A 24,628-nucleotide genomic window follows, 5' to 3' on the forward strand; every position below is an offset into this window, starting at 1 on the left:
CTGAAGAGGGTCCCATTTCCCTATATTTACCCCTGACTAATGCACCTAACACTATGGGCAAGTTAGCATGGCCAATTCACCTGACCACCTCGGGATTGTGGGAGGAAACCCACATAGACACAGGGAGAATGTGCAAACCCCACACAGACAGTTGCCTGAGGCAGGAATTGAACCTGCGTCCCTGGCACTGAGAGGCAGCAGTGCTAACCACTGAGCCAAAGGTTTTCATGCTATATGACTTTATGTTGGATCACATGTTCTACTTTTTTGAATTTAAAATCAAATCAAATAACATTGGTTAGCAAGTACTGAACTCCATTCACATTCTTTCAAACAAAGACATTCTTATGCGCTTGGGAGAAATACTTCAATCACAAGTTATGTATTTCAGTTCACAGGGATTTAATAGATAATTTTTGACTATTTTGAAGGCTATAACACACCTAGTATTTTAATTGCCTTGATTTTATTTGATTTATTACTGTCACATGTACCAAGATGTAGTGAAAAGTATTGTTTTGCGGTGCTCGTTAGACAAATCATACTTTACATATGTACATCAGGGTAATAGAACAGAATGCTGAAAACAGTGTTACAGGTACAGAGAAGGTGCAGAGAAAACTCTAATATACGAGAGGTCCACTCAAACGTTTGATAACGGCAGGGAAGAAGCTGTTCTTAAATCTGTTGGTGTGTGTTGTCTTTTGCATCATCTGCCCGATGGAGAAGGGTGGAAGAGATTATAACCAGGGTGGGAGGGGTCTTTGATTATATGCTGATCATTGTTGAATGGCTTGAGTGTTCCTTTTGCTGCTTCTTTAAATCCTGGATGTTTTCTCTGAGTTGACACCACGTGCTTCTGTTTTCTGAAAGTAACACAGCTTCCACTGCTGCTGTCTTATCAAATGTTGCTTGTTCTTCAAATCTACAGTAAGAGGTTAGAACATAGAACATAGAACAATACAGCACAGAACAGGCCCTTCGGCCCACGATGTTGTGCCGAACTTCTATCCTAGATTAAGCACCCATCCATGTACCTATCCAAATGCCGCTTAAAGGTCGCCAATGAATCTGACTCTACCACTCCCACGGGCAGCGCATTCCATGCCCCCACCACTCTCTGGGTGAAGAACCCACCCCTGACATCTCCCCTATACCTTCCACCCTTCACCTTAAATTTATGTCCCCTTGTAACACTCTGTTGAACCCGTGGAAAAAGTTTCTGACTGTCTACTCTATCTATTCCTCTGATCATCTTATAAACCTCTATCAAGTCACCCCTCATCCTTCGCCGTTCCAACGAGAAAAGGCCGAGAACTCTCAACCTATCCTCGTATGACCTACTCTCCATTCCAGGCAACATCCTGGTAAATCTTCTCTGCACCCTCTCCAAAGCTTCCACATCTTTCCTAAAGTGAGGCGACCAGAACTGCACACAGTACTCCAAATGTGGCCTAACCAAAGTCCTGTACAGCTGCAACATCACCTCACGACTCTTGAATTCAATCCCTCTGCTAATGAACGATAATACTCCATAGGCCTTCTTACAAACTCTATCCACCTGAGTGGCAACCTTCAAAGATCTATGTACATAGACCCCAAGATCCCTCTGTTCCTCCACCTGACCAAGAACCCTACCATTAACCCTGTATTCCGCATTCTTATTTGTTCTTCCAAAATGGACAACTTCACACTTGGCAGGGTTGAACTCCATCTGCCACTCCTCAGCCCAGCTCTGCATCATATCTAAGTCCCTCTGCAGCCGACAACAGCCCTCCTCACTGTCCACAACTCCACCTATCTTTGTATCATCTGCAAATTTACTGACCCACCCTTCGACTCCCTCATCTAAGTCATTAATAAAAATTACAAACAGCAGAGGGCCCAGAACTGATCCCTGCGGAACTCCACTTGTAACTGGACTCCATGCTGAATATTTACCATCTACCACCACTCTCTGACTTCGACCGGTTAGCCAGTTTTCTATCCAATTGGCCAAATTTCCCTCTATCCCATGCCTCCTGACTTTCCGCATAAGCCTACCATGGGGAACCTTATCAAATGCCTTACTAAAATCCATGTACACTACATCCACTGCTCTACCCTCATCCACATGCTTGGTCACCTCCTCGAAGAATTCAATAAGACTTGTAAGGCAAGACCTACCCTTCACAAATCCGTGCTGGCTGTCCCTAATCAAGCAGTGCCGTTCCAGATACTCGTAAATCCTATCCCTCAGTACCCTTTCCATTACTTTGCCTACCACAGAAGTAAGACTAACTGGCCTGTAATTCCCGGGGTTATCCCTATTCCCTTTTTTGAACAGGGGCACAACATTCGCTACTCTCCAGTCCCCTGGTACCACCCCCGTTGCCAGTGAAGACGAGAAGATCATTGCCAACGGTACTGCAATTTCCTCTCTTGCTTCCCACATAATCCTAGGATATATCCCGTCAGGCCCGGGGGACTTGTCTATCCTCAAGTTGTTCAAAATGTCCAACACATCTTCCTTCCTAACAGATATCTCTTCTAGCTTATCAGTCCGTTTCACACTCTCCTCTTCAACAATACAGTCCCTCTCGTTCGTAAATACTGAAGAGAAGTACTTGTTCAAGACCTCTCCTATCTCTTCCGACTCAATACACAGTCTCCCACCACTGTCCTTGATCGGACCTACCCTCGTTCTCGTCATTCTCAGGTTTCTCACATACGCATAGAATGCCTTGGGGTTATCCTTGATCCTATCCGCCAGGGATTTTTCATGCCCTCTCTTAGCTCTCCTAATCCCTTTCTTCAGTATCTATTATTGCTCTTATAAATAAAAGGGATGATGCTGATGCAAGGCCCAGAGGTTTTATTGATAAACCAATTGGCATGTGTTCTTTGATTGCAGTGCTGTCAGTAATCCATTTGTTTTGATAGATTAGCCTGAGCTTGCAATGCTGTGTGCCATTTGACTGTGTTTTTTTAAAGCTTTGTTTTTGCAGCATTTTAAAAGAACAAATTCATTTTTTTTAACACACCTTGTCTAAGAACTAGTGTTTTGTCTGGAGTTCCCCATCGTATTCTAATGCAGTGTGGTTCATGTATTTAGGTATTTAAAATGGAAGAACTGAAGATGATTGCAGACCTGTGTATTAAGCATGACGTTCTCTGCATCAGTGATGAAGTGTATGAGTGGCTCGTGTACAATGGACATAAGCACATCAAAATAGGTAATACTGAGGAAATGGGCTTATACTGGTGTATGCACACACTCTGCAGCAATGATTAGTTCTTTTAGCCTACTCTCTGGTATCCTTAAACTTTTCTACTCCTCTCTCCCCTTTCTAAGGCAATCCATAAGTTCCACATCTTTTAGAATCATTTAGTCACCTGTCCTAATAGTTCTTCCTTTGGCTCAATGTCAGTCTCTGTTTGATTGTATTCCTGTGGGGAGCTGAGGGCTGTAGGGCATTTTCCTATATTAAAAGCCTTATATTAATATTAGGTTATTTTAAGAGGCTTGTCATGATAGGACAGGAGGTCATATCTTTTTCCTAGCCATTATGTAAGCATTTTCCAAGCAAACCCGTTGAGGTAAAAACCGCTTGGTGAAGGTCTCAACCCCAAGTAAGACCTATCAAGAAATATTTCTCAGGTTTTCTGAGATTCACTGCCTTGAGTCTCCTGGTTGATGGTTAGATGCACAGCACATGTTGTGACTGTCCTTGAACCACTCGAGACCAACTAGGTTGTCAGTTCCCACCTTTTAATGATAATTGGAAATTGTCTGGTTTTGTCATTGAAATGGATCTTTTTCATTTGAGATTTTACTAGGCTCCATTTTTTTTCCTGTTATGGCTGTGAAATGCTTTTGCCTTTTGCCTGTGTTCTGCTCAAAAGCCTCTTGGATTATTGCTGGTGATGAGAGGGGAGAATCGTGACCTTCTGTTAAGCCTTTACTATTCTTGTCTGATTTGACAGATTTACGCGATTTCCTTGGGATTATTTTTTGAGCAAGATTGATTCTGGTAATAATTTAATCTTACAGTCCCTCTGAAAGTCCCTTTTCCAGCATTGACTGACATTGTGGTTTATACTATGCCTTAGCTAATAGAATCATACAGCACGGAAACCTTAAACAATGGCAGTATAGTTAGTGCTGGCTGTGGGATATAGAGTAGAAAATGGATGAACTTTAAACTAAATACTGGATTAGTGGTGCTGGAAGAGCACAGCAGTTCAGGCAGCATCTGCTGTGCTCTTCCAGCACCACTAATCCAGAATCTGGTTTCCAGCATCTGCAGTCATTGTTTTTACCTCGTTGATTTAAACTAAATACGTTTGCTAGAGGCATTGAGAAACACATACTACGTTACATAATCTGCATCTTTAGTTCTGCAAATGTTATAAATTATACAAAACCTGTTGCTGTCAGCAAATGAGGTGACTTGGTTCACTTCTGCTTACCTTTTCCTTTGTTCCATGGAGCAATTGAAGGTTTCCTTTACTTTGATTAGGATTGCTCTTATCGTAGCTTTCACTCCTGAGCCTTAAGTTCTTTCTTACTTCACATGGGTCCTGTTTTCCCCTGATATTTTAATCAGACAGTCATGCTGCACAATGTATTCAGGCAACTGAGTCTTGATTTCCCGCGGTCTGCCTTTGCAGAATAAGGTCTGGTGTACCCTGTTATTCAACATTCAGGGTGGGCTTTGCCAGGGCTTGATGTTAAGTGGGATAGCAGCTGGAAATCTGCCAAACAGTGGGACATTGTACCAAGGGGAGCACAGAATCCTCATTAAGCCTAAACCTTAACCAACATTCAAACCACAGGTCACTGGATGGTGGTCAGAAGCAGAGATTCCAACATCTTCCCAGGGTTTAGCCACACTCTGTCTTGACCACCTGAGCTATCTTGAGTTTCTCTGTGTTTTTACTATATTGAAGTGAACTTCCTTAAGTTGCTTACTTCTTTAACAGAGTTAGGTGGCCAGTTAATTTCACATTGATTTTGCCCTTTGCCTTCATAGGCACTTTGCCAGGCATGTGGGACAGGACTATTACCATTGGAAGTGCTGGGAAAACCTTTAGCGTGACTGGCTGGAAGGTGAGTATTTTAAAAATTTACCTGTTTCTTTGTTTTAAACTGTAAATGAATAGCTCACATAAGTCTCTTTCAGCTCGGGTCTTCAGAAATAAAGCTCCGATCACTTGCCAACCAGATTGCCAACCAGAATAGCACTCATTTATCCCCACTCTTTGCTTCTTGTTGGTTAACCAATCCTCTGTCTATACTAATATATTACTCATAATGCCTTGCATTTTTAATCTTATACAGCAGCCTTTTGTGTGGCAACTTATCGAGTGCCTTTTGAAAATCTAGATATAGCATATCTACTGGGCCCCTGTTGTCCACTGTGTTCATAGAATTCCTAAAGATTAATTTAGCATGCCTGCCCTTCATGAACCCATGTTGCATTTGCCTAACAGGACAATTTCTATCGAGATGCCTTGCTATTTCTTCATTGATAATAGACTCAAGCATTTTACCCACTACAGAAGTTAAGCTAACTGGTCTATAATACCCCATGTTTTGTCTCCCTTTTTAAAACAATGGTGTCACATTTGCTGTTTTCGATCTGCTGGAACTGCCCCAGAGTCCAGTGAACTTTGGAAAATTACCACAAGTGCAATTGTTATTTTTCCCGCTGTCTCTTTTAGTACCCTGGGTTGCATTCCATCAGGGCAAGGAGACTTGTCTACCTTTAGGTCCATTAGCTCACCCAACACTACTTCTTTTCATGATAATGATAGTTTCTAGGTCCTCGCCTACCTTTGTTTCTTTGACAATTACTGGCGTGTTATCATGTCCTTCACTGTGAAGACCGACACAAAATACCTGTTCAATCCCTTGGCCATTTCCTCATATCCCATTACTAAATCCCGCTTCTCATCCTCTAAAGGACTGATGTTTACTTTAGTCACTCTTTTTTGTTTTATATATTTATGGAAACCTTTGCTTTCTGACTTTATATTCTGAGTTTGCTTTTTTCTCATTATCTATCTTACCTTTCTCTGTAGCTCTTCTTGTGCCTTTCTGTTGACCTTTAAAGTTTTCCCAATCTTCTAGTTTCCCACTGATTTTGGCCACTTTGTATGCCTTCCTTTTCAATTTGATAGTCTCCCTTGTTTTCTGAGACACCCATGGCAGATTAGCCCTTTTCTTACAGTCCTTCCTTTTCACTGGAATATACTTTTGCTGAGCACTAAAATTTCTTTGAAAGTCCTCCACTGTTCATCAACTGTCCCTCCATAAAGTCTTTGCTTCCATTCTACTTTAACCAACTCCTCCCTCATCCTATTGTAGTCTCCCTTGTTTAAGAACAGGACCCTAGTATTGGATTTTGTCTTCACACTCTCCAACTGTATTCTAAATTCAACCATACTGTGATCGCTCCTTCCAAGAGGATCCCTAACTCTGAGGTAATTAATTATTCCTGTCTCATTACACAGGACAAGATCTAGGATAGCTTGCTCCTTCATTGGTTCCATTACATATTGTTAAAGGAAACTATTGCTGATCCATTCAATTAACTCCTCCTCAAGGCTACCCTTACCGACCTGGTTCAACCAATCGACATGTAGATTAAAATCTCCCATGATAATTGACGTACCATTTTTACAGGCATTCATTATTTCTTTGTTTATTGCCCGTTCCAATGTTATACTATTATTATTTGGTGGCCGATAGACTATACATATCAATGACTTTTTCTTCCTAGAACTTCTAAAATTCCACCCATATGGATTCAACCTTATTCTCCATCGAACCTATATCATCTCTCACCACCACCCTGATGTCATCCTTAAATATCAGAGCAAAGGTTTTTACCCCCATTATTTTAATAGACCTTACGTACTTTACTGTCATTTGTCCAACTGTAATCTCCCTTATGGGATTGTCTTATCTGTCCTGCATTTGCCCAAACTCAGAACTTGCCTTTTACTTTCCTAGCAGATAACTATTAGGCAGAAGGCTATTTTAAATTGCGCTGAAATCAGTCTGACCTTACTTTATAGCATATTATTGACATTGAAGCCTATTAGTTATTCAGAGCTAATGACCTTAAGATGCAACAAGGATGCTGTTTCTTTGCAACCATTTAAAAATACAATTGGTTTGTGAAAGTGCATCAAGAGCAGTTACAAGTGCAACTGCATACATGCAGATTAGTCACATTGGCCATTTTTAATGGTGACACCCTACCCCTCCTGTATTGGGAACCAACACTTGGCAATATTTAATTGGCTGTGAAGCACTTTGGATTATTCTGAGATTGTGAAAGATTCTATATAACTGAATATCTTCTTTTTTTTTATTTTTCAAAAAAGGTTTCATCGAATTTTACAGAATGTAGTAGACAAACATTTATAATGTGGCTTTTTAAAATCTCCTCCGACAGCTTGGTTGGTCGATTGGTCCAGCGCACCTGATAAAACATCTTCAGACTGTTCAACAAAACACCATTTATACTTGCAACACTCCTATTCAGGTAGGAAGACCTTTTAACTAGTGACTGCAGAAAACAAGTAGTACTCTGTTTGAATGGGTTATTCATAGAGGATTCCAGTCCAGGCAAAGGCCATTGGTCCCACCACATTTGCGATACAGCACTTTGACACAGCTATCCAATTAGTTCCACTCCCTGTCTTATTCCCCACTGTCCTGAGTTTCTAATTCCCATGAATAATTTATTTAGTGCTGTTTGATTGCTTGAATGTTTCGCTTTTATTAGCTATGAAAACACTTTAGATAAGATTCCCTACAGTGTGAAAACAGGCCCTTCAGCTCAACAAGTCCACACCGACCCTCTGAAGAGCAACCCACCCAGGCCCATTCCCCATATTTACTCCTGACTAATGCACCTAACTCTATGGGTAATTTAGCATGGCCAATTCACCTGACCTGCACATCTTTGGACTGTGGAAGGAAACTGGAGCACCCGGAGGGAACCCATGCAGACACGGGGAGAACATGCTAATTCCACACAGATAGTCGCCCGAGGTGGGAATTGAACCCAGGTCCCAGGCGCTGTGTGGCAACAGTGCTAATCACTGAGCCACCCACTTTAAATGTACTAATGATGTCGTACAGACATTAGGACTGTATATCCTTGAACTGAAAGGTAGTTGCAATGTCAACCAATCAAAAATAGCTACACATATTCGGTTCATTTCCTCTGCAGCTGCATTCTGCCTACATTAGAAATTCAGCTACTTCACTTCTTGATTAACTACTTTATCTTCTTGTGCTCCTTTGGAAACTCAACTGCTGTGTTGGGCTCTAGATCTTGCCCGTTGCAACTCTGTAACTACTGGTTGGGACCTTCCTATTTTAGTCAAGCTTGGTCCATGGGAGAAATGGGAACTATGATCATGGAACAAATCTCACCCTTTGTCATTGCTTGCACAGCTGGGCTGCGTGGCTGTTTGTATTTTGTTTGCCTTGTTCTTGAATTAAGTTTATAAAAATAACAATATTGACAATTATAACAGACTCCAGATGCAGCTGACCTCGGTGCCTTGGAGCAAGTTCTTTATTTTCATTGCATTCTGATGTTGTTAATTCACTGACATTTGAGGCTTTCAAAGTGCACTCATGAAGTTTTGTTTTCTTTAGTTCAGATTTTTGAGGAATTATATTTAGGTGCAGGGATGTTGAAGATAGATCCAACATCTCTAATGTATCTATGTCAGATTAGGATTTTCCTCCTTGCTACTGATAACTTTGTACCTGTAGGCGTAACTGCTGATTTATAGCAACTTACATTTATATAGGATCTGGTTCAGAAATATTTCACAAATGGTGCAGAGCATATGAGGCTGAGCACTGGGAATCAGCAGAGGTTAGGCACTTCTTTACTGTTTTTCTTAACTGAGTACAAGTAAAGGTTGTAGGAGTAAATGTATTCGTTTGGGCTACTCAATGATTCACATTTCTCCTTCAAAAATTTGCAAAAGTGATTTTGCTTTTCAGACATTTGCAGAGTTGAGTAACATTTTGGTAGCTATTGACTTGGAAGCCTTGCTGTCCAAATCTTTGCCTTTTATGGGTGTGTAAAAGTTCCAACTAAATGCCCATTTCCATACACATTGTTCTCTATCACATCTTCTCTCAGTATTTGCTAAACAATGCTCTATACTCCTTTTAAAATACACTGATTAATTTTAAAATACACTGCCAATATCAGCACTTCAAACCTTTGACTAGCAGGGTGCAGGGACAGAAGGTCCTGTGGTTTATGTACATATAATAATTTCCAATTTATCATTAAGACCTCATGACACAAAACTTGATGCTCCTTGATAGACAAGTTGTTGCCATTTTGAGCAATTTCTAGTAAACTCCTCCCAGTCGTAGAGTCATAGAGATGTACAACACGAAAACAGACCCTTCGGTCCAACTCGTCCATGCCAACTAGATATCCTAACCTAATCTAGTCCCATTTGCCAGCACCCAGCCCATATCCCTCCAAACCCTTACTATTCATATACACATCTGGATGCCTTTTAAATTGTTGCAGTTGTACCAGCCTTCACCACTTCCTCTGGCAGCTCATTCCATACACATACTATCCTCTGCATGAAAAAGTTGTCACTGAGGTCCATTTTAAGTTTTTCCCCTTTCATCCTCTAGTTATGAACTCCTCCACTTCAGGGAAAGAAAAACGTTGTCTATTTACCCCATCCATGCCCATCATGATTTTATAAACCTCTATAAGGTCACCCCTCAGCCTCCAATACTCAAGGGTAAATAGCCGCAGTTTTTTTCAGCCTCTCCCTCTAGCTCAAACCCTTCAACCCTGGCAACATCCTTGTAAGTCTTTTCTGAACCCTTTCAAGTTTCACGACGTTCCTTCTGATCATTAAGGTCAATGCTGACATTATCAAGGAGAGCTGCAAATTGTCTTTGAAGTGTTTTCTTTATCATTGCCTGGAACATGAGCTATTGGGAGTTGAAGAACAGAGCCTGGTGAGGAAAAAAGTTCTCAGTGATTGCAATACAATGTCAAACCATTGTTTTTGATACAACTTTGCCTGAATACTTATGACTGCACCATTTCAAGTAGGCAACTCACTGTCACCAATTAAAAGGCAACTAGAGATGGGCAATCATTGCTAACCCGCCAGCGATTCTCATGTCCAACTAGTGAATAAAAAATAAATTTAATTTTGCTAACCAACTACCTACACGGGCTTGATCATAATTCATTCATTCATGTGATGAGGGTGTCTCTGGCTAGGCCAACATTTATTGCCTATCCCTTATTACCCAGAAGGCAGTTAAGAGTCAACCACATTGCTGTGGGTCTAGAGTCAGATGTAGGCCGTCCAGGGTAAGGATGGCAGATTTCCTTCTCCAAAGAACATTAGTGAACTAGATAGATTTTCCTTACAATCAAAGATGGATTCCTGATCATCATTAGACTCTTAAATGCAGATTTTTAGAACAAAATTCAAATTCCACAATGAGGATGCAAACTCAGGTCTCTAGAGCAACACCTGGGTCTCTGGATTAACAGCACAGTGATAATATCACTGGGGAGGGAGTGACCATCACCCCTCCACCCACACCCCCCCGCCACCCCCCCCCCCCAAGATATATTACATCTGTTGATTCTCCTTTATCAGTTTGTTAGAAACATCCTCAAAAAGCTTCAACAAGTTTGTCAACCATGAAAATTCATGCTGACTATATCCATCAGATCATTTTTTTATCCATGTATGATGGTCATGTCCTTTATAATTGAATACAGAGGTTGAATTTAGAATTACAGCAAATAGTTGCACTTAAAATGCAGTGGGACACTGAATTATCATTGCCTAAGCTGGAGGTCCACTTAACATTCATCCCATTACTTGTGAATTCATTGCATTAATCAACCTAATAAATGGAATGGAATGGAATGGAAAATCTGGGACATGTGCCTTCAGCATCTGGACTGGGATAGTGCAAGGCTATACGATAGTCCCTTTACTAGATACAAGCTAACTGACAATGGTATTCATCTCAAAGATCAGCTTTGAGGGTGTCAGTATTAAATACTATTTAGGTGTAAACCTCTTTAATCTTAGTCCCCTCCGTGCCAAAACTATGGAGGATTTGGATAGGCTTAGTAATTGGGTTATGTGGTTAATTTGGTTAGGCTTAGTAATATGGCTGATGGAAAATAATGCGGCAAAATGTCAGTTTATACACTTTGGTAGCTGAAACAGACGTGCAGAGTATTTCTTAAATTATGAGAGTTCGGAAAGCGTAGATGTGCAAAAGCCCTTGAGTTCCCTCATCAATAAAGTCACTGAAGTCTAACATGTAGGTATGGACAAAAGTTAAAGAGACTAATGAAATGTTAGCTTTTATTGCAAGAGAATTTGAGAACAGTAAGTGAAGTCCTCCTAAACTTGTATGGGAACTTGGTTAGACTGCATCTGGAATATTATGTGCAGGTTTGATCCCCTTATGTCAGGAACAATCTTATTGTCACAGAGAAAATGCAACAAAGATTCACTGGACATGTTCCTGGGCTGACAGTACTGTCCTATAAAGCAAGATTGTGCCAACTAGGCCTATTTTCTCTGGCGTTTTGAAGACTGAGAGGTGACCAAGATACTTAAAGAGACAAGTATTTGTCTCCCCTCTTTTGGGAGTCAAGAACCAGAGGGTTCAATTCTAAATATAAGGGGAATGCCCATTTAGGACTGTGATGAAGAGAACTTTTCATTCTACTCAGAGGATTGTGAAGCCACAGAGGATGTTGTGAAACTTGAAAGGATTCAGAAAATATTTACAAGGATGTCACCAGAATTGGAGGGTTTGAGCTATAGGGAGATGCTGGATCTGTTTTCCCTGGAGCATTGGAGGCTGAGGCATGACCTTATAGAGATTTATAAAATCATGAGGGGCGTGGATAGGGTAAATAGACAAGGTCCTTTCCCTAGGGTGGGAGAGTCCAGAACTAGAGGGCATAGGTTTGGAGTGAGAGGGGAAAGATTTAAAAGAGACCGAAGAGGCAGCCTTTTCAATGCAGAGAGTGGTCTGTGTATGTAATGAACTGCCAGAGGATGTGGTGGAGGCTGGTACAATTAAACATTTAAAAGGCATCTGGATGGGTATATGAATAGGAAGGGTTTCGAGAGATATGGGCCAAGCGCTGGCAAATGGGGCCAGATTAGGTTGGGATATCTGGCTGGCATGGTCGAGTTGGACTGAAGGGTCTATTTCTGTGCTGTACATCTCTATGATTCTATGAGAAGGCTATGGAAGCTCAGTCTGTGAGTATATTTAAAGTATAAATTAATAGATTTTTGATTATTAATGGCATTATAGGGATGGGGCAGCTAAAAGGCATTAAAGTATTTGATAAGCAGTGATCTTATTAAATGACAGAGCTGACCCAGTGGGCTGAATGGCCTTGTTTCTGTTCCGATGTTCCTGTTTTCAATCATAATTAAAATTCTCGGTTAGCTTTTGCTATTTTCCTGAGTTGACAGATGCTGCAGGTCTCAACCTGATGGAACATCATTTCAAGGGAATTCCTGGGCTGGAGATCATTCTCAAAGTTCCACATTGGAAGATGTAATACAATTTTATATCTACTGTTTTACACGTGCCTCAGACAAGGCATCCATTTGTGTTTTGATTTATCCAGAAGTTTCATTCAGTGCAAGGCTTTTATTGTCTCGTTTTGGACTGTTTTTAGTTCATAATATTTGATGGGGAAGCAAAGCAGGCTTGAAGTTCAGAGAGGCATTTGTTATAGCCAAGTGGTCCTTAGATGGCAGCACTGCCTCTCTGTTATGGTCATATGGTCTAAACACTATACAACTAAAATATTCAGCGCAGTGCAAGAAATGCATTGAAATCTTTTATGTCAAGTTCTGTCTATGGCAAAGTGCACTTGGGAAAGCGGGAACGTTACCCTGTAGTATCTGTTATGGCATTAGATTGGTTGTGAAGTGGATCATCAATGCAATGAAATGATATGTTTGTAAATTAAGTCCTTTCACTTCCTAACTCTCTCTCTTTCATTTTATTTCTACACCTGAGTATATTTGGTGAAGTGTCAAAAAGCTCACTGGTTCAGATCTTGTAGTCTCAAGGTAGGTAGAGAGGCCTGATGTATCCTGAAAAGTGATTGCTAGGACCCCTTGGAGATGGCTAAGTAATTGTCTGGGATGTTTAAACTTGTGATGGGCAATTACTTGGCACTTAATCCCTCCAAAAATGTCTCCTACTCTCTGAAATCTCAGACTTGCCTGAAGGGTTATACCCGAAACGTCGACTTCTCCACCTGCTGATTCTGCCTGGGGGTTTGCTGTGTTCTTCCAGCCTGCTGCCTGTCTACTTTGAATTCCAGCATCTGCAGTTTTTTTTTGTCTCTACCTTAATAGTTGGCCAGGAAAGATTTAGAGGAACTAAAAGCAGCCAATGATAAATACGCCCCGTTGTCTCCCCAAGCCACCATATCCACTGTGGCCCCTTACCCAATCTTGTCACTCTGTTTCCTTGCCATCCACTTTGTAGCCATCTACATCATCCCCACATTCCCTTATTCACTTACGTGACATTATTTATTTATTAATTTACTAAAAAGGTGTTTAAGCTAATCAGTGTGTTATTCAATGATTTAACCTATCACCAATTATTGCTTGACAGTCTTACTGTGAGGATTCAGCTGGACTTAAGATTTGCTCTCCATTTCCTGGTCCTGTGGTATCTGTAGTTTGGTCCAGAAATGTGGGGGGCAGATGCAGGCTAATAAAGTAGGTCTGAGGGCAGAAATCTGGTAGTAGTTGATGCTCTTGGACGATTCTTGCTGCAATTGCAAGCTCCAGTCACTGTTGGATACAACCCGTGATCCCTTAATTTGTGCTAGAGTGTCAGATGAGTTATGCTTTGAGGGAGAGTTTAAAAAAAAGCTTAATTGAGCCGCTGTTTAAACTAGTCCTCTTTCATGTAGTTTCGGTTCTTTACCTTCTCCTCGACCTGCCTGTAAAGTCATGGGCTATCTTCAGGTTTAGATTTCAAAAGAACACTATATCCATTATACATTAACTAAATACTGCTGTAGTTAGTCATAGATATACCAGACTCTGGCTTATAATTACTTGAGGTAAGGACTAATATATCTTCAGCTGTTCATGTCCATGCTGTAGTCTGGCCTGGAGCAGAGTTTGAGAGTTCAGAGTGTTCTAATTCCACCTGCTTGGTCAATTTATATTCATGATGTACAGTTCCATGACAACATCATATGGTAGCTCCAGGATCCTAATGCGCTTTAGAAGAACACTTTTTATCTCCTTGTCATAAACATTAATCATCATATATATACATTCACAAGTGAATTACCTCATATCATAGAATCCCTACAGTGCAGGTAGAGGCTATTCAATCTATTGAGTTTGCACTGATCCTCTGAAAAGCATCCCACCCAGACCCAAACCCCGCCTCCCCCCATCTCCATAACCGTGGCCATTCCACCAAACTTGCATAGCTATGGATACAACGGGCCAAGTTTTTCACACCTTTGGACTATGGGAGGAAATCGGAGGACCTGGAGGAAACTCACATGGACATGTGGGTTTCTACTGGGTAGATTATTTTGTTTAACAACATTTCCTGAACATTTTGACTTTGTTTCTCCCACCTCTCTCTAAGTCCTTAAATTGATTGATCTGTGTTGATAGGTGGTTAAGGAAAGTCTATGAGAGGGTATAGAAAGACTTGAGGTAAAGTTAGCAATCTTAGCATTAGATATAATTGTTCAATACCCGAGGAAATATGTACTCCATCCACATGTTGTTCTGCATGGGAAGAAGATTGTTCCCTTACAGTTTTGAAGTGTTTTTCAAGGTTCTATTCCAAGGCATGAATGCACATGTTGAGTTGAAAATTATTTGATTTGGTTTACAATCCAGAAGCTGATCGAAACCTGAAGAATTATGTTTTCTATATTCTCCAAATCACTGATCCATTAAATTGTTATGCAATGAACCTAATAGTTTCCAATATAAGTTTAAGATAGTCACTGAGAAACAAAACAATTCGGGAAGAATCATCATTACTCAGAAAATGGTTAGAATTTTGAACTCAGTACTGCATGAAATGGATGGTCTGACTTGTATAAATATGTTTAAAGGGAAGCTAACTAAGTACATGAGGAAGAAGTAACAAGTTGCAATGATAGGTGAGGAGAGAGCTCCAGGATTTTGATCCAGTGAAACTGAAGGAATGGCAATATATTTCCAAATCATGATGGTGAGCGGCTTGGAGGGCAACTTGCAATCGGTTATATTCCAGTGTATCTGTTGCCCTTGGCCTAGATGGTGGTTGTTAGAATTTGTTGTCTGAGAATCTTTGGTGAATTTCTGCAGTACATCTTGCAGATGGTGCACAAGTCTGCTACTGTGCATTAATGGTGGAAGGAGTGACTATTTAAAGGTGTGGTGTCAGCTAACACTCAGGTATCAAACCTTTTGAGTGTCGTTAGAGGTGTACACATTCAGGCAAGTGGGGAATATTCAGTCACACTCCTGATTTGTGACTTTCAAATGGTGGACAGGCTTTGGAGAGTTGGGAGGTGAGTGTTAGATCTCATTTTCCAATGAGAGTCTGAGTTGCGGAGTGGTTTCAGATAACTTTTTATTGCAGCTTTATTTTCGGTAACAACTTCATTTCTCCAGAGCAATAAGGCACACATAAAGCTTCAGAGTGTCTTAACATTTATAGTTTAAACTTAGAGTGTGCACCCACCCTCACCCCCCCCCCAAATTGCTATTGGTCAGCAGTGCTAAGTTATCCTTGGCTCTCTGGTATAGCATCTTACACTGTCAAGCTTGCCTCAGAAATTTACTTGACATAGTTTAACTGTTGATAGTCCTTAACCCAAGGAAGTACTGCTGCAGTCAATAATTTTAATGTGTTTCCAATTAAGCAAATCATATCACTGAATGACAAAAAGATACACATGCTTGTGGTCCATTGCCGGTTCTCCATGGTTTCATTGATATTCAAAGTTTGGTAGAAGATTTGTAGCTCGGGTGCTCGTTGTTGTGGTTCTGTTCGCTGAGCTGGGAATTTGTCTTGCAAACGTTTCGTCCCCTGTCTAGGTGACATCCTCAGTGCTTGGGAGCCTCCTGTGAAGCGCTTCTGTGCTGTTTTCTCTGGTATTTATAGTGGCCTGTCTCTGCCACTTCCGGTTGTCAGTTCGAGCTGTCCACTGTCATTGATATTAACAGACTCTCTTATCTCCCTTTATTGATATGGGAGCTGTTCTTATTGTCTGAGAGTGGTTTGAATCTTTAATGCTTTTAGTTTTTTTGTATATAGGTGGATCTATTACTACTTTGGATTCCATATCTATGATTATCTGAAGAATCTTAACTGAAACCTACTCTTAGTATTCTAACAGATTGATAAATAGTTCAAGAGAAATAACTAACTAGTGTGAAATGTTCTTATCTATGCCTTATGCATAAGCAACTGCAGCTGCGGATTCTATCTCAATCCAGTAACCTTGAGTGTACAGAGCTACTGTTGTTCTACTTTTGAAGACCACACTAAACAAATATTTTTTGCAAGCCCTTTAACTTCAATCAGCCATTTTTTGCTGCATTAACCATGAGCAGCCTTTGGCCATTTTGTGCCCCTCAGTCATGGGCAGACCTTCCAGTAATTTACTGGTTGTAAGATTCCTAGCCTCTCACCTGCTCCTGTCGCCACAGTAAATTTCTGAACAGTGGTACCTCCCATGATGTTTATAATTGAAGATGAAGTGATGATAATGCCATTGAACATCAAATGATGAGGGTAAGATTCTTTCTTGTTGATTATAGTCATTGTCTGGCATTTGGGTAGCACAAATGTTACTTGCCACTTTTCAACCCAAATCTGGATATTGTCAAGATCTTGATGCATTCCCATTGGCTAACTGAGGAGTCAAAGATACTGCTGAGCATTGGCCATTATGATAGAGCGAAGACCATTAATGAAGCAGTTGACAATGTTTAGGCCTTGGACGCTACTCTGAAGAGCATGTTCGGTAGTGTCCTGGAACTGAGATGACTGACATTCAATAAGCACAATCATTTTCCTTTGGGTCAGGTATGCACAAACCAGTGATAAGTTTTCCATTATTTCCATTGACTCTAGTTTCATAGGATTCCTTGATGACACAGTCAGTCAAGGGATTCACTCATCTCTCCTCTGGAGTTCAACCTGGAGTTCAATCTGTGTTTGAATCAAGGCTGTAATGAGGTCAGGAGCTGAGTGGCCCTGGCAGAACCCAAACTGGGCATCAGTGAGCAGGTTATTGTGAAGCAGTAATATAGGAGGCATGGCTAGTAAGTTTGCGGGTGACACCAAAATAGATCAAATAGTGGACAGTGAAGAAGATTATCGCAGAGTATAACGGGACCTTGATGAGATTAGCCAGTAACCTGAGGATTGGCAAATCAAGTTTAATTTAGATAAATGTCAAGTGCTGCATTTTTAGTAAGGCAAATTAGGGAAAACTTATACAGTTTATAGTAGGGCCCTGGGGAGTGTTGCTAAACAAAGAGACCTGGGGATCGCAGCTGCATAGTCTCATGAAAGGGGAGTCACAGGTACACAGGATGGTGAAGACGTGCTTGGCACACTTGCCTTCAATGGTCAGTGCATTGAGTATAGGAGTTGGGGCGTCATATACAGGACATTGGTAAGGCCACTTTTTGAATACTTTGTATAAATCTGGTTGCCCTTCTATAGAAAAGATGTTGTTAAATTTGAGAGGGAGCAGAAAAGATTTGGAAGGATGTTGCCAGCACTGGATAGTTTTAATTATTTTAATTAATTCAGCACTGGAGGGCTGAATAGACTAGGGCTTATTTCCCTGGAGTGTTGGAGGCTTATAGAGGTTTATAAAATCATGAGGGGCATGGATTGGGTGGAATCGCTTAGCTTTCTTTATCACTTGTTGCTTATGTTGTTTGGCATGCAAGTAGTCCTGTTTTATAGCTGCACCAGGTTGACACCTCATTTTTAGGTAGGCCTGGTGTTGCTCCTGCATGCTGACCTGCACTCTCCATTTATGTTGCTCCCATGGCTTTTGGGTAATGATTAAGTGTGGGATATACCAGGCCATGAGGTTGCAGATTGTGTTGGAGTTCTGCTGCTGTTGATAGCCCACAGTGCCTTATGAATTCCCAGTCTTGCATTGATAGATCTGTTTACTGTCTGTTCCATTTGGCACAGTGGTAGTGATGTACAATATGTTTGAGGGTATTCTCACTGTGAAGGCAGGACATCCTCATTACAATGTCAGTGCAGTGGTCACTGTTACCGAGATTGTTATGGGCAGATGTATCTGTAGCCAGCAGAATGGTAAGGATGAGGATAAATACGCTGCCCCTCTTGTTAGTTTTCTCACCACCTGCTGCAGACCCAGTTTAACAGCTAAGTCCTTTAGGATCTGACCTATCTCAAGCAATGGAGCTGCTGCCAAAACATCCTTGGTGGTGGTCATTGAGATTCCCCCATTCAGAGCTCAGTTTACATCCTTGCCATCCTCACTGCTTCCTCTAAGTGTTGTTCAACATGGAAAAGTACCGATTCATCAGCTGAAGTGTGCTTGGTAATCATCAGGTGCTTTCCTTGCCCACGTTTGACCTGATAACTTGAGACTTCATGGGGTCTGGAGTGAACATTGAGGATTCCCAAGACAACTCCCTCCTGCCTATATACCACTGTATTCTTGGTCAATTCTGCGAGTGGGACAGGATATATTCAGGAATGGCAATGGTGGTGTCTGGGATATTGTCTGTAAGATACGATACCATGAGTATGACTGTGTTAGACTGTTATCTGACTAGTCCTTGAGACAACTCTCCCAGACCTGTTGGTAAGGAGGACTTTGATGGGATTACTGGGCTGTTGTTTCCAGTGTCTGGATTAGTGGTGCTGGAAGAGCACAGCAGTTTAGGCAGCATCCAAGTAGCTTCGAAATCGACGTTTCGGGCAAAAGCCCTTCATCAGGAATGTGTTTCGGGCTTTTGCCCGAAACGTCGATTTCGAAGCTACTCGGATGCTGCCTGAACTGCTGTGCTTTTCCAGCACCACTAATCCAGAATTTGGTTTCCAGCATCTGCAGTCATTGTTTTTACCTTGTTGTTTCCAGTGCCTTAGTTGATATTGGGTTTCATTTGTTTAGGCTTTGTAGAGTTTCTTTTTTAAAAATCATTCATGAGATGAGGGTGTCGCTGGCAAGGCCAGCATTTATTGCCCATCCCTAATTGTCTGGAGGCAGTTAAGAGTCAACCACATTGGCTATGGGTCTGGAGTCACATGAAGGCCAGACCAGGGAAGGATGGCAGTTTCCTTCCCTGAAGACAATAGTGAACCAGATAGGTTTTTCCAACAATTGACAATGGCTTCTTGGTCATCATTAGACTCTTCATTCCAGATTCTTGTTGAATTCCAATTCCACCATCTGCCAAAATTACCTGGGTCTCTGGATTAACAACCCCACAAGGCCATTACTTCCCTGATTCAGTATAACTGAATGACTTGCTAGGACATTTCATAGAGTCAATAGCATTGGCGTGGGCCTGGAGTCATATGTAGGGTCAGACCAAGGAAGGACAGCAGATTTCCTTCCCTGAAGAACATTAGTGAACCAGATGTTGTTTTTTCATTGACGCTGGTCATCATAAGACTTTTTAATTCCAGATGTTTTCAATTCAAATTGCACTGTCTGCTGTGATGAGATTCAAGCCTAGGTCCCTGGAACATTTCCTGCACTATTTGTCTAACATACATTTGACCATCGCTTCCCCTTGTGTATTACTATGTACTGTATCAGTTACCTTATTTCAGGAAGCAATTCAGAGAAGGTTATCTCTGAGCAACGGTTGGACAGACTAGGCTTTTATTTGCTGAAGCTTTGAAGAGAAAGTGATGGCTTGTTTGAAACATCTAAGATCCTGAGGGGTTTTGACAGGGTAGATGTGGAAAAGATGTTTCTCTGATGGGAGAATCTTGAACTAAGGGATCATTGTTTAAAAGTCAGGGGACATCCACCTAAGACAGAGATGAGAATTTTTTTCTCTCAAACGCCTTTGGAACTCTCTTCCTTAAAAGACAGTTGAAGCAGCGTCTTTGAATACTTTTAAGGATGAAGTAGATTCTTGATGGGCAATGGGGTGAAAGGTTAGGCGGGAAGGCAGAGTAATCAAGTCAGCCACGATCTAATTGAATGGCAGAGCAATTTCAAGGGGCTGATTGGCCTACTCCTCCTAATGTGAACATAAAAGGGGTCGCAGGAGGCCTTGTTGGGCCAAATATCCTATTTCTGAGCTGTACATTTCACTTCATATTTGTGCTGAGCCTTTTGTGAGCTTTTGAAACTGCAAAACTGGGCCTATTTGGGAAAATGCAGTGAAGCACCCCAATTGAGGCTATCTGTCATCTTCTTGTACACAGGAAGCTGTTGCCCAAGGTATTTGGAAGGAATATGGCCGCCTGACAGATAAGGATTGCTACTTCCTGTCTCTACCTCGTGAGCTGGAAGCGAAGCGCAACCGCCTGGCCAAGTTTCTCCATGCTGTCAGGATGAAGCCAATCATCCCCGAAGGCGGTTACTTCATGATTGTCGATATTTCCACACTAGGTAAGTGCTTTTCCCCGTCGTTCCCCTCTCTCCATCCAAAGCACAGAAAAAGCGCTGAGCATTTAGTAACTCAACACCACCATTGAACCTTCCTCAGGTACCTCGATCCTGTACTGATGCCAGCTGTGACACACAGCTGGATTTTAAATATTTCTTTCCATTTCTTGAATGATCTACGAAAGTAACAGAGGAGTTTTGTTATGAATGGAAAATTGGATTAGACCCACCGTATATTCATGTCTGATCTTAGACTCAACAAATTACGAGACTTGGTGCAGGATAAATGGGTCCACAGTTCTGACCTGAAAGCGATCCAAGGGTACACTGCTGACGACAGTCTGTCAGTAGGTGGTTGTCTGTTACTTTTCTTCGCCATTGGATTACTCAGAAGTGGTTGTGAGATTGTGTGAACGAAAGACCCACACCATTTACTGGGCCGGATGCCAAGTGCTGGAAGACATTAAAACAAAACGGCCAGACAACGCTTGTTCCAGTCAGGAGCTGGTATATTCACCCATGTAAACTAGCACAGTTGTTGTATGATCCCTCATGCAAACAGATTTGACAGGTCTCAGCTATGGGCAGTGGTTGAATGATTTTTTGATTACAAAGCAAGAGCAGAGGTTCTTCCCCTGACACTTGTCATTTTGAGAAAATGGCAACTTTTTTGAGAATTTTGGGAAACTTAAGGACAATGACGCAGTATCTCACATTGAATATGAAACTGGCATTTGTTGCCAAGGTTCACATGGTTACATGGGTGAACCTTCAGAGCATGTAGAGCTGGGTTGTATGCTGAATTACTAAACTCAGAAATCAATATGCAGCAATGAAGCCATATTTGGTGTGTACACAAGTGCTTTTTTTTTAACTTAAGAGTATTGGAGTTCCTAGATCTGTTTGATCAATGTTTGTTTATATTTGATGCGGAGTCTCAAAGACGTGAAAATGCCACCATGGACCATAACCTAACTAATGAAATAATCAATTCTTCTTAACATTTGCACAATGTTCCCTTTAGATGTGGATCTTTCCAAGATGGAAGAGAATGAGCCCTATGATAACCTCTTTGTGAAGTGGATGATTAAAAACAAGGTAAGTTCAACTTGATTTTGTTAATACAAAAATAGGTGTTTTCACATTGATTAATGTTGGTGATCCTCTGGTTCTGAATCAGAAGATTGTGCATTTCAATCCCTCTTCTGAGACCTGAGACCTGTAAATTCTTACTGCACCAAAGCTTTGAAAATTCAATCCATTAGAATGAAATAAACTTTGGTTACTGCTTCTTTTCCACTATTGGATTAATCGTAGAAACTTGTGGAGGCCATTCATCCCATTAGGTCTGTTCTGTAATTCAGATGGATCATGCCTGGTCTGTACTTTATCCACATGTCTTTCTCCCAATTTCCTTGATAACCAGCCTTACTTAACAAAACAAAACGATGTGATTAGTGTCATGTAAATTTCATGTAACCTGACTCCCAGCCTTTTGGGGAGAGATGTCTAGATTTCTACTACCCTTCTGAGGAAATGGTAGTTCCTAATTTTAATCCTAAATGTTCATAAGTCTAATTTTAAATCTTTTAATCCTGGTATCCTTCTGGTGAATTTGTAAAATACCGTCTTCCAAGTCAGTATATCCTTTCAGCAGAAGACTGTTCAAAGCTGAACACAGCATTGCAGATGAGGATAGGCCAAGTGTTGTTCACCTGGAACATAATTTCCTTTTCTTTTGTGTCCTTGCCTCTTAAGATAAAAGGTTAATGTTGCACTTTTAATTACAATTTAATTTTTGATTTTCCTATAGGTCACTAGTTCTTTGGCAGTTATGCACATCGATATCCAAACCTCTGATTCTTGAGTTCTTGTCTTCTCACTACTAAGATCTTTATCAGATTTATTTTCAAAGTTTGTGAAAAGATTTGTAGCTCGGGTGCTCGTTGTTGTGGTTCTGTTCGTCGAGCTGGGAATTTGTGTTGCAGACGTTTCGTCCCCTGTCGAGGTGACATCCTCAGTGCTTGGGAGCCTCCTGTGAAGCGCTTCTGTGATCTTTCCTCCGGCATTTGTAGTGATTTGTATCTGCTGCTTCCGGTTGTCAGTTCCAGCTGTCCGCTGCAGTGGTCGGTATATTGGGTCCAGATCGATGTGCTTATTGATTGAATCTGTGGATGAGTGCCATGCCTCTAGGAATTCCCTGGCTGTTCTCTGTTTGACTTGTCCTATAATAGTAGTGTTGTCCCAGTCGAATTCATGTTGCTTGTCATCTGCGTGTGTGGCTACTAAGGATAGCTTGTCGTGTTGTTTCGTGGCTAGTTGGTGTGCCACGAAACCAACTAGCCACGAAACGACACAACCAGCTATCCTTAGTAGCCACACACGCAGATGACAAGCAACATGAATTCGACTGGGACAACACTACTATTATAGGACAAGTCAAACAGAGAACAGCCAGGGAATTCCTAGAGGCATGGCACTCATCCACAGATTCAATCAATAAGCACATCGATCTGGACCCAATATACCGACCACTGCAGCGGACAGCTGGAACTGACAACCGGAAGCAGCAGATACAAATCACTACAAATGCCGGAGGAAAGATCACAGAAGCGCTTCACAGGAGGCTCCCAAGCACTGAGGATGTCACCTCGACAGGGGACGAAACGTCTGCAACACAAATTCCCAGCTCGACGAACAGAACCACAACAGATTTATTTTCCTTGAATCTGTAGTGATTCTAATGAGGTCAGTCAGGTGGATGTCACAGAACATGAGTTCCCTGATTGGGGCTGTTAATTTGGTCCAATCAGGGAGCCCAGGCTAACCAGATAAAAAACAAGAGTTGTCAGACATCCTGGCAGTCTGAGGGAGCTGGGTCAATGTCAAAGACTTGATTTGATTTATTATTGTCACATGTACGTAAGTATAAGGAAAGGTTTTGTTTTGCATGCAGTATGGGCAGATCATAACATACAAAGATCATAGGGTGATTAGACAGAGTGAGGAATACAAAGTTACGACTGCAAAGAAGGTGCACAAAAAGCAAGATCAGCACTAGATTTGAAATTTGAGAGGTCCATTCAGAAGTCTAATAACAGCAGGGAAGAAGCTGTTCTTGAACCTGTTGGTCTGTACATTTAAGCTTTTGTATCTTCTGCCCAACAGAAGAGCTAGGGAGAGATTGTAATTGGGGTGGGAGGGGTCTTTGATGATGTTGGCTGCCTTTCTGCGGCAGCGTGAAATATAGCTGGAGTCAGTGGACTTTTCATGTGAAAATAAAGGGTGACTTGGTAAGAGATACCAGCCTCTGTGGAGTTATTTCAGAGTCCTAAGCAGATGACCTTCCATTTGTCCACATTGAACTACATTTGCTGCAATGTATTGTTTTAAATTGACAAACTGAGGAACCAACTCAGACCCAAAAGCATAGGACCAGTGTTGAAATAAGTTAAGAAAGTATCTAGAGGTAGTAATTAGCTATTGGCAGATTGATGTCTTAAAAGCATAACAAAGGGAATATAAGAATGGGATCAGTGGTAGACTATAAGATCCATCCACGTCCGCTTCCCCTCCCACTTGGTGAGGGACCATTCAACACGACCACGTGCTTCAATTCCACAGTCTGTTGATTTCACATAGTTCTTGATTAATTGAGAGACGACAGATCTATTGATCTATCCCAGCACTATCTGTATTCAATGACGAAGCATCTGAATCCCTCTGGAGTAGAGAATTTTGAAGAATCACAACCTTTTGAGCCAAGTAATTTCTCCTCATCTCAATCATAAATTATTAAGTTAAAAATCACACAACACCAGGTTATAGTCCAACAGGTTTAATTGGAAGCATAGTAGCTTTCGGAGCATCGCTCCTTCATCAGGTGAGAGTGGAGGGCTCCACTATCACCTGATGAAGGAGCGTCGCTCCGAAAGCTA

General features: G+C 41.4%; 1 protein-coding gene across 5 annotated transcripts in view; it reads left to right on the forward strand.

Annotated features, from left to right (window-relative positions):
- Positions 1-24,628, forward strand: part of LOC140480091 (kynurenine--oxoglutarate transaminase 3-like) — an 87,242-nt gene that overhangs the window by 48,884 nt on the left and 13,730 nt on the right. For all 5 annotated transcript variants that reach the window (XM_072574729.1, XM_072574725.1, XM_072574727.1 and 2 more), the window contains 5 exons: positions 3,095-3,215; positions 5,016-5,092; positions 7,449-7,538; positions 20,507-20,693; positions 21,715-21,788. In XM_072574729.1, the coding sequence (XP_072430830.1) occupies positions 3,095-3,215; positions 5,016-5,092; positions 7,449-7,538; positions 20,507-20,693; positions 21,715-21,788 (549 nt within the window). The remainder of the gene's footprint in view (positions 1-3,094; positions 3,216-5,015; positions 5,093-7,448; positions 7,539-20,506; positions 20,694-21,714; positions 21,789-24,628) is intronic.

This window comes from Chiloscyllium punctatum, chromosome 7 (assembly GCF_047496795.1).
Source record: "Chiloscyllium punctatum isolate Juve2018m chromosome 7, sChiPun1.3, whole genome shotgun sequence".
NCBI classification, from domain to species: Eukaryota; Metazoa; Chordata; class Chondrichthyes; order Orectolobiformes; family Hemiscylliidae; genus Chiloscyllium; species Chiloscyllium punctatum.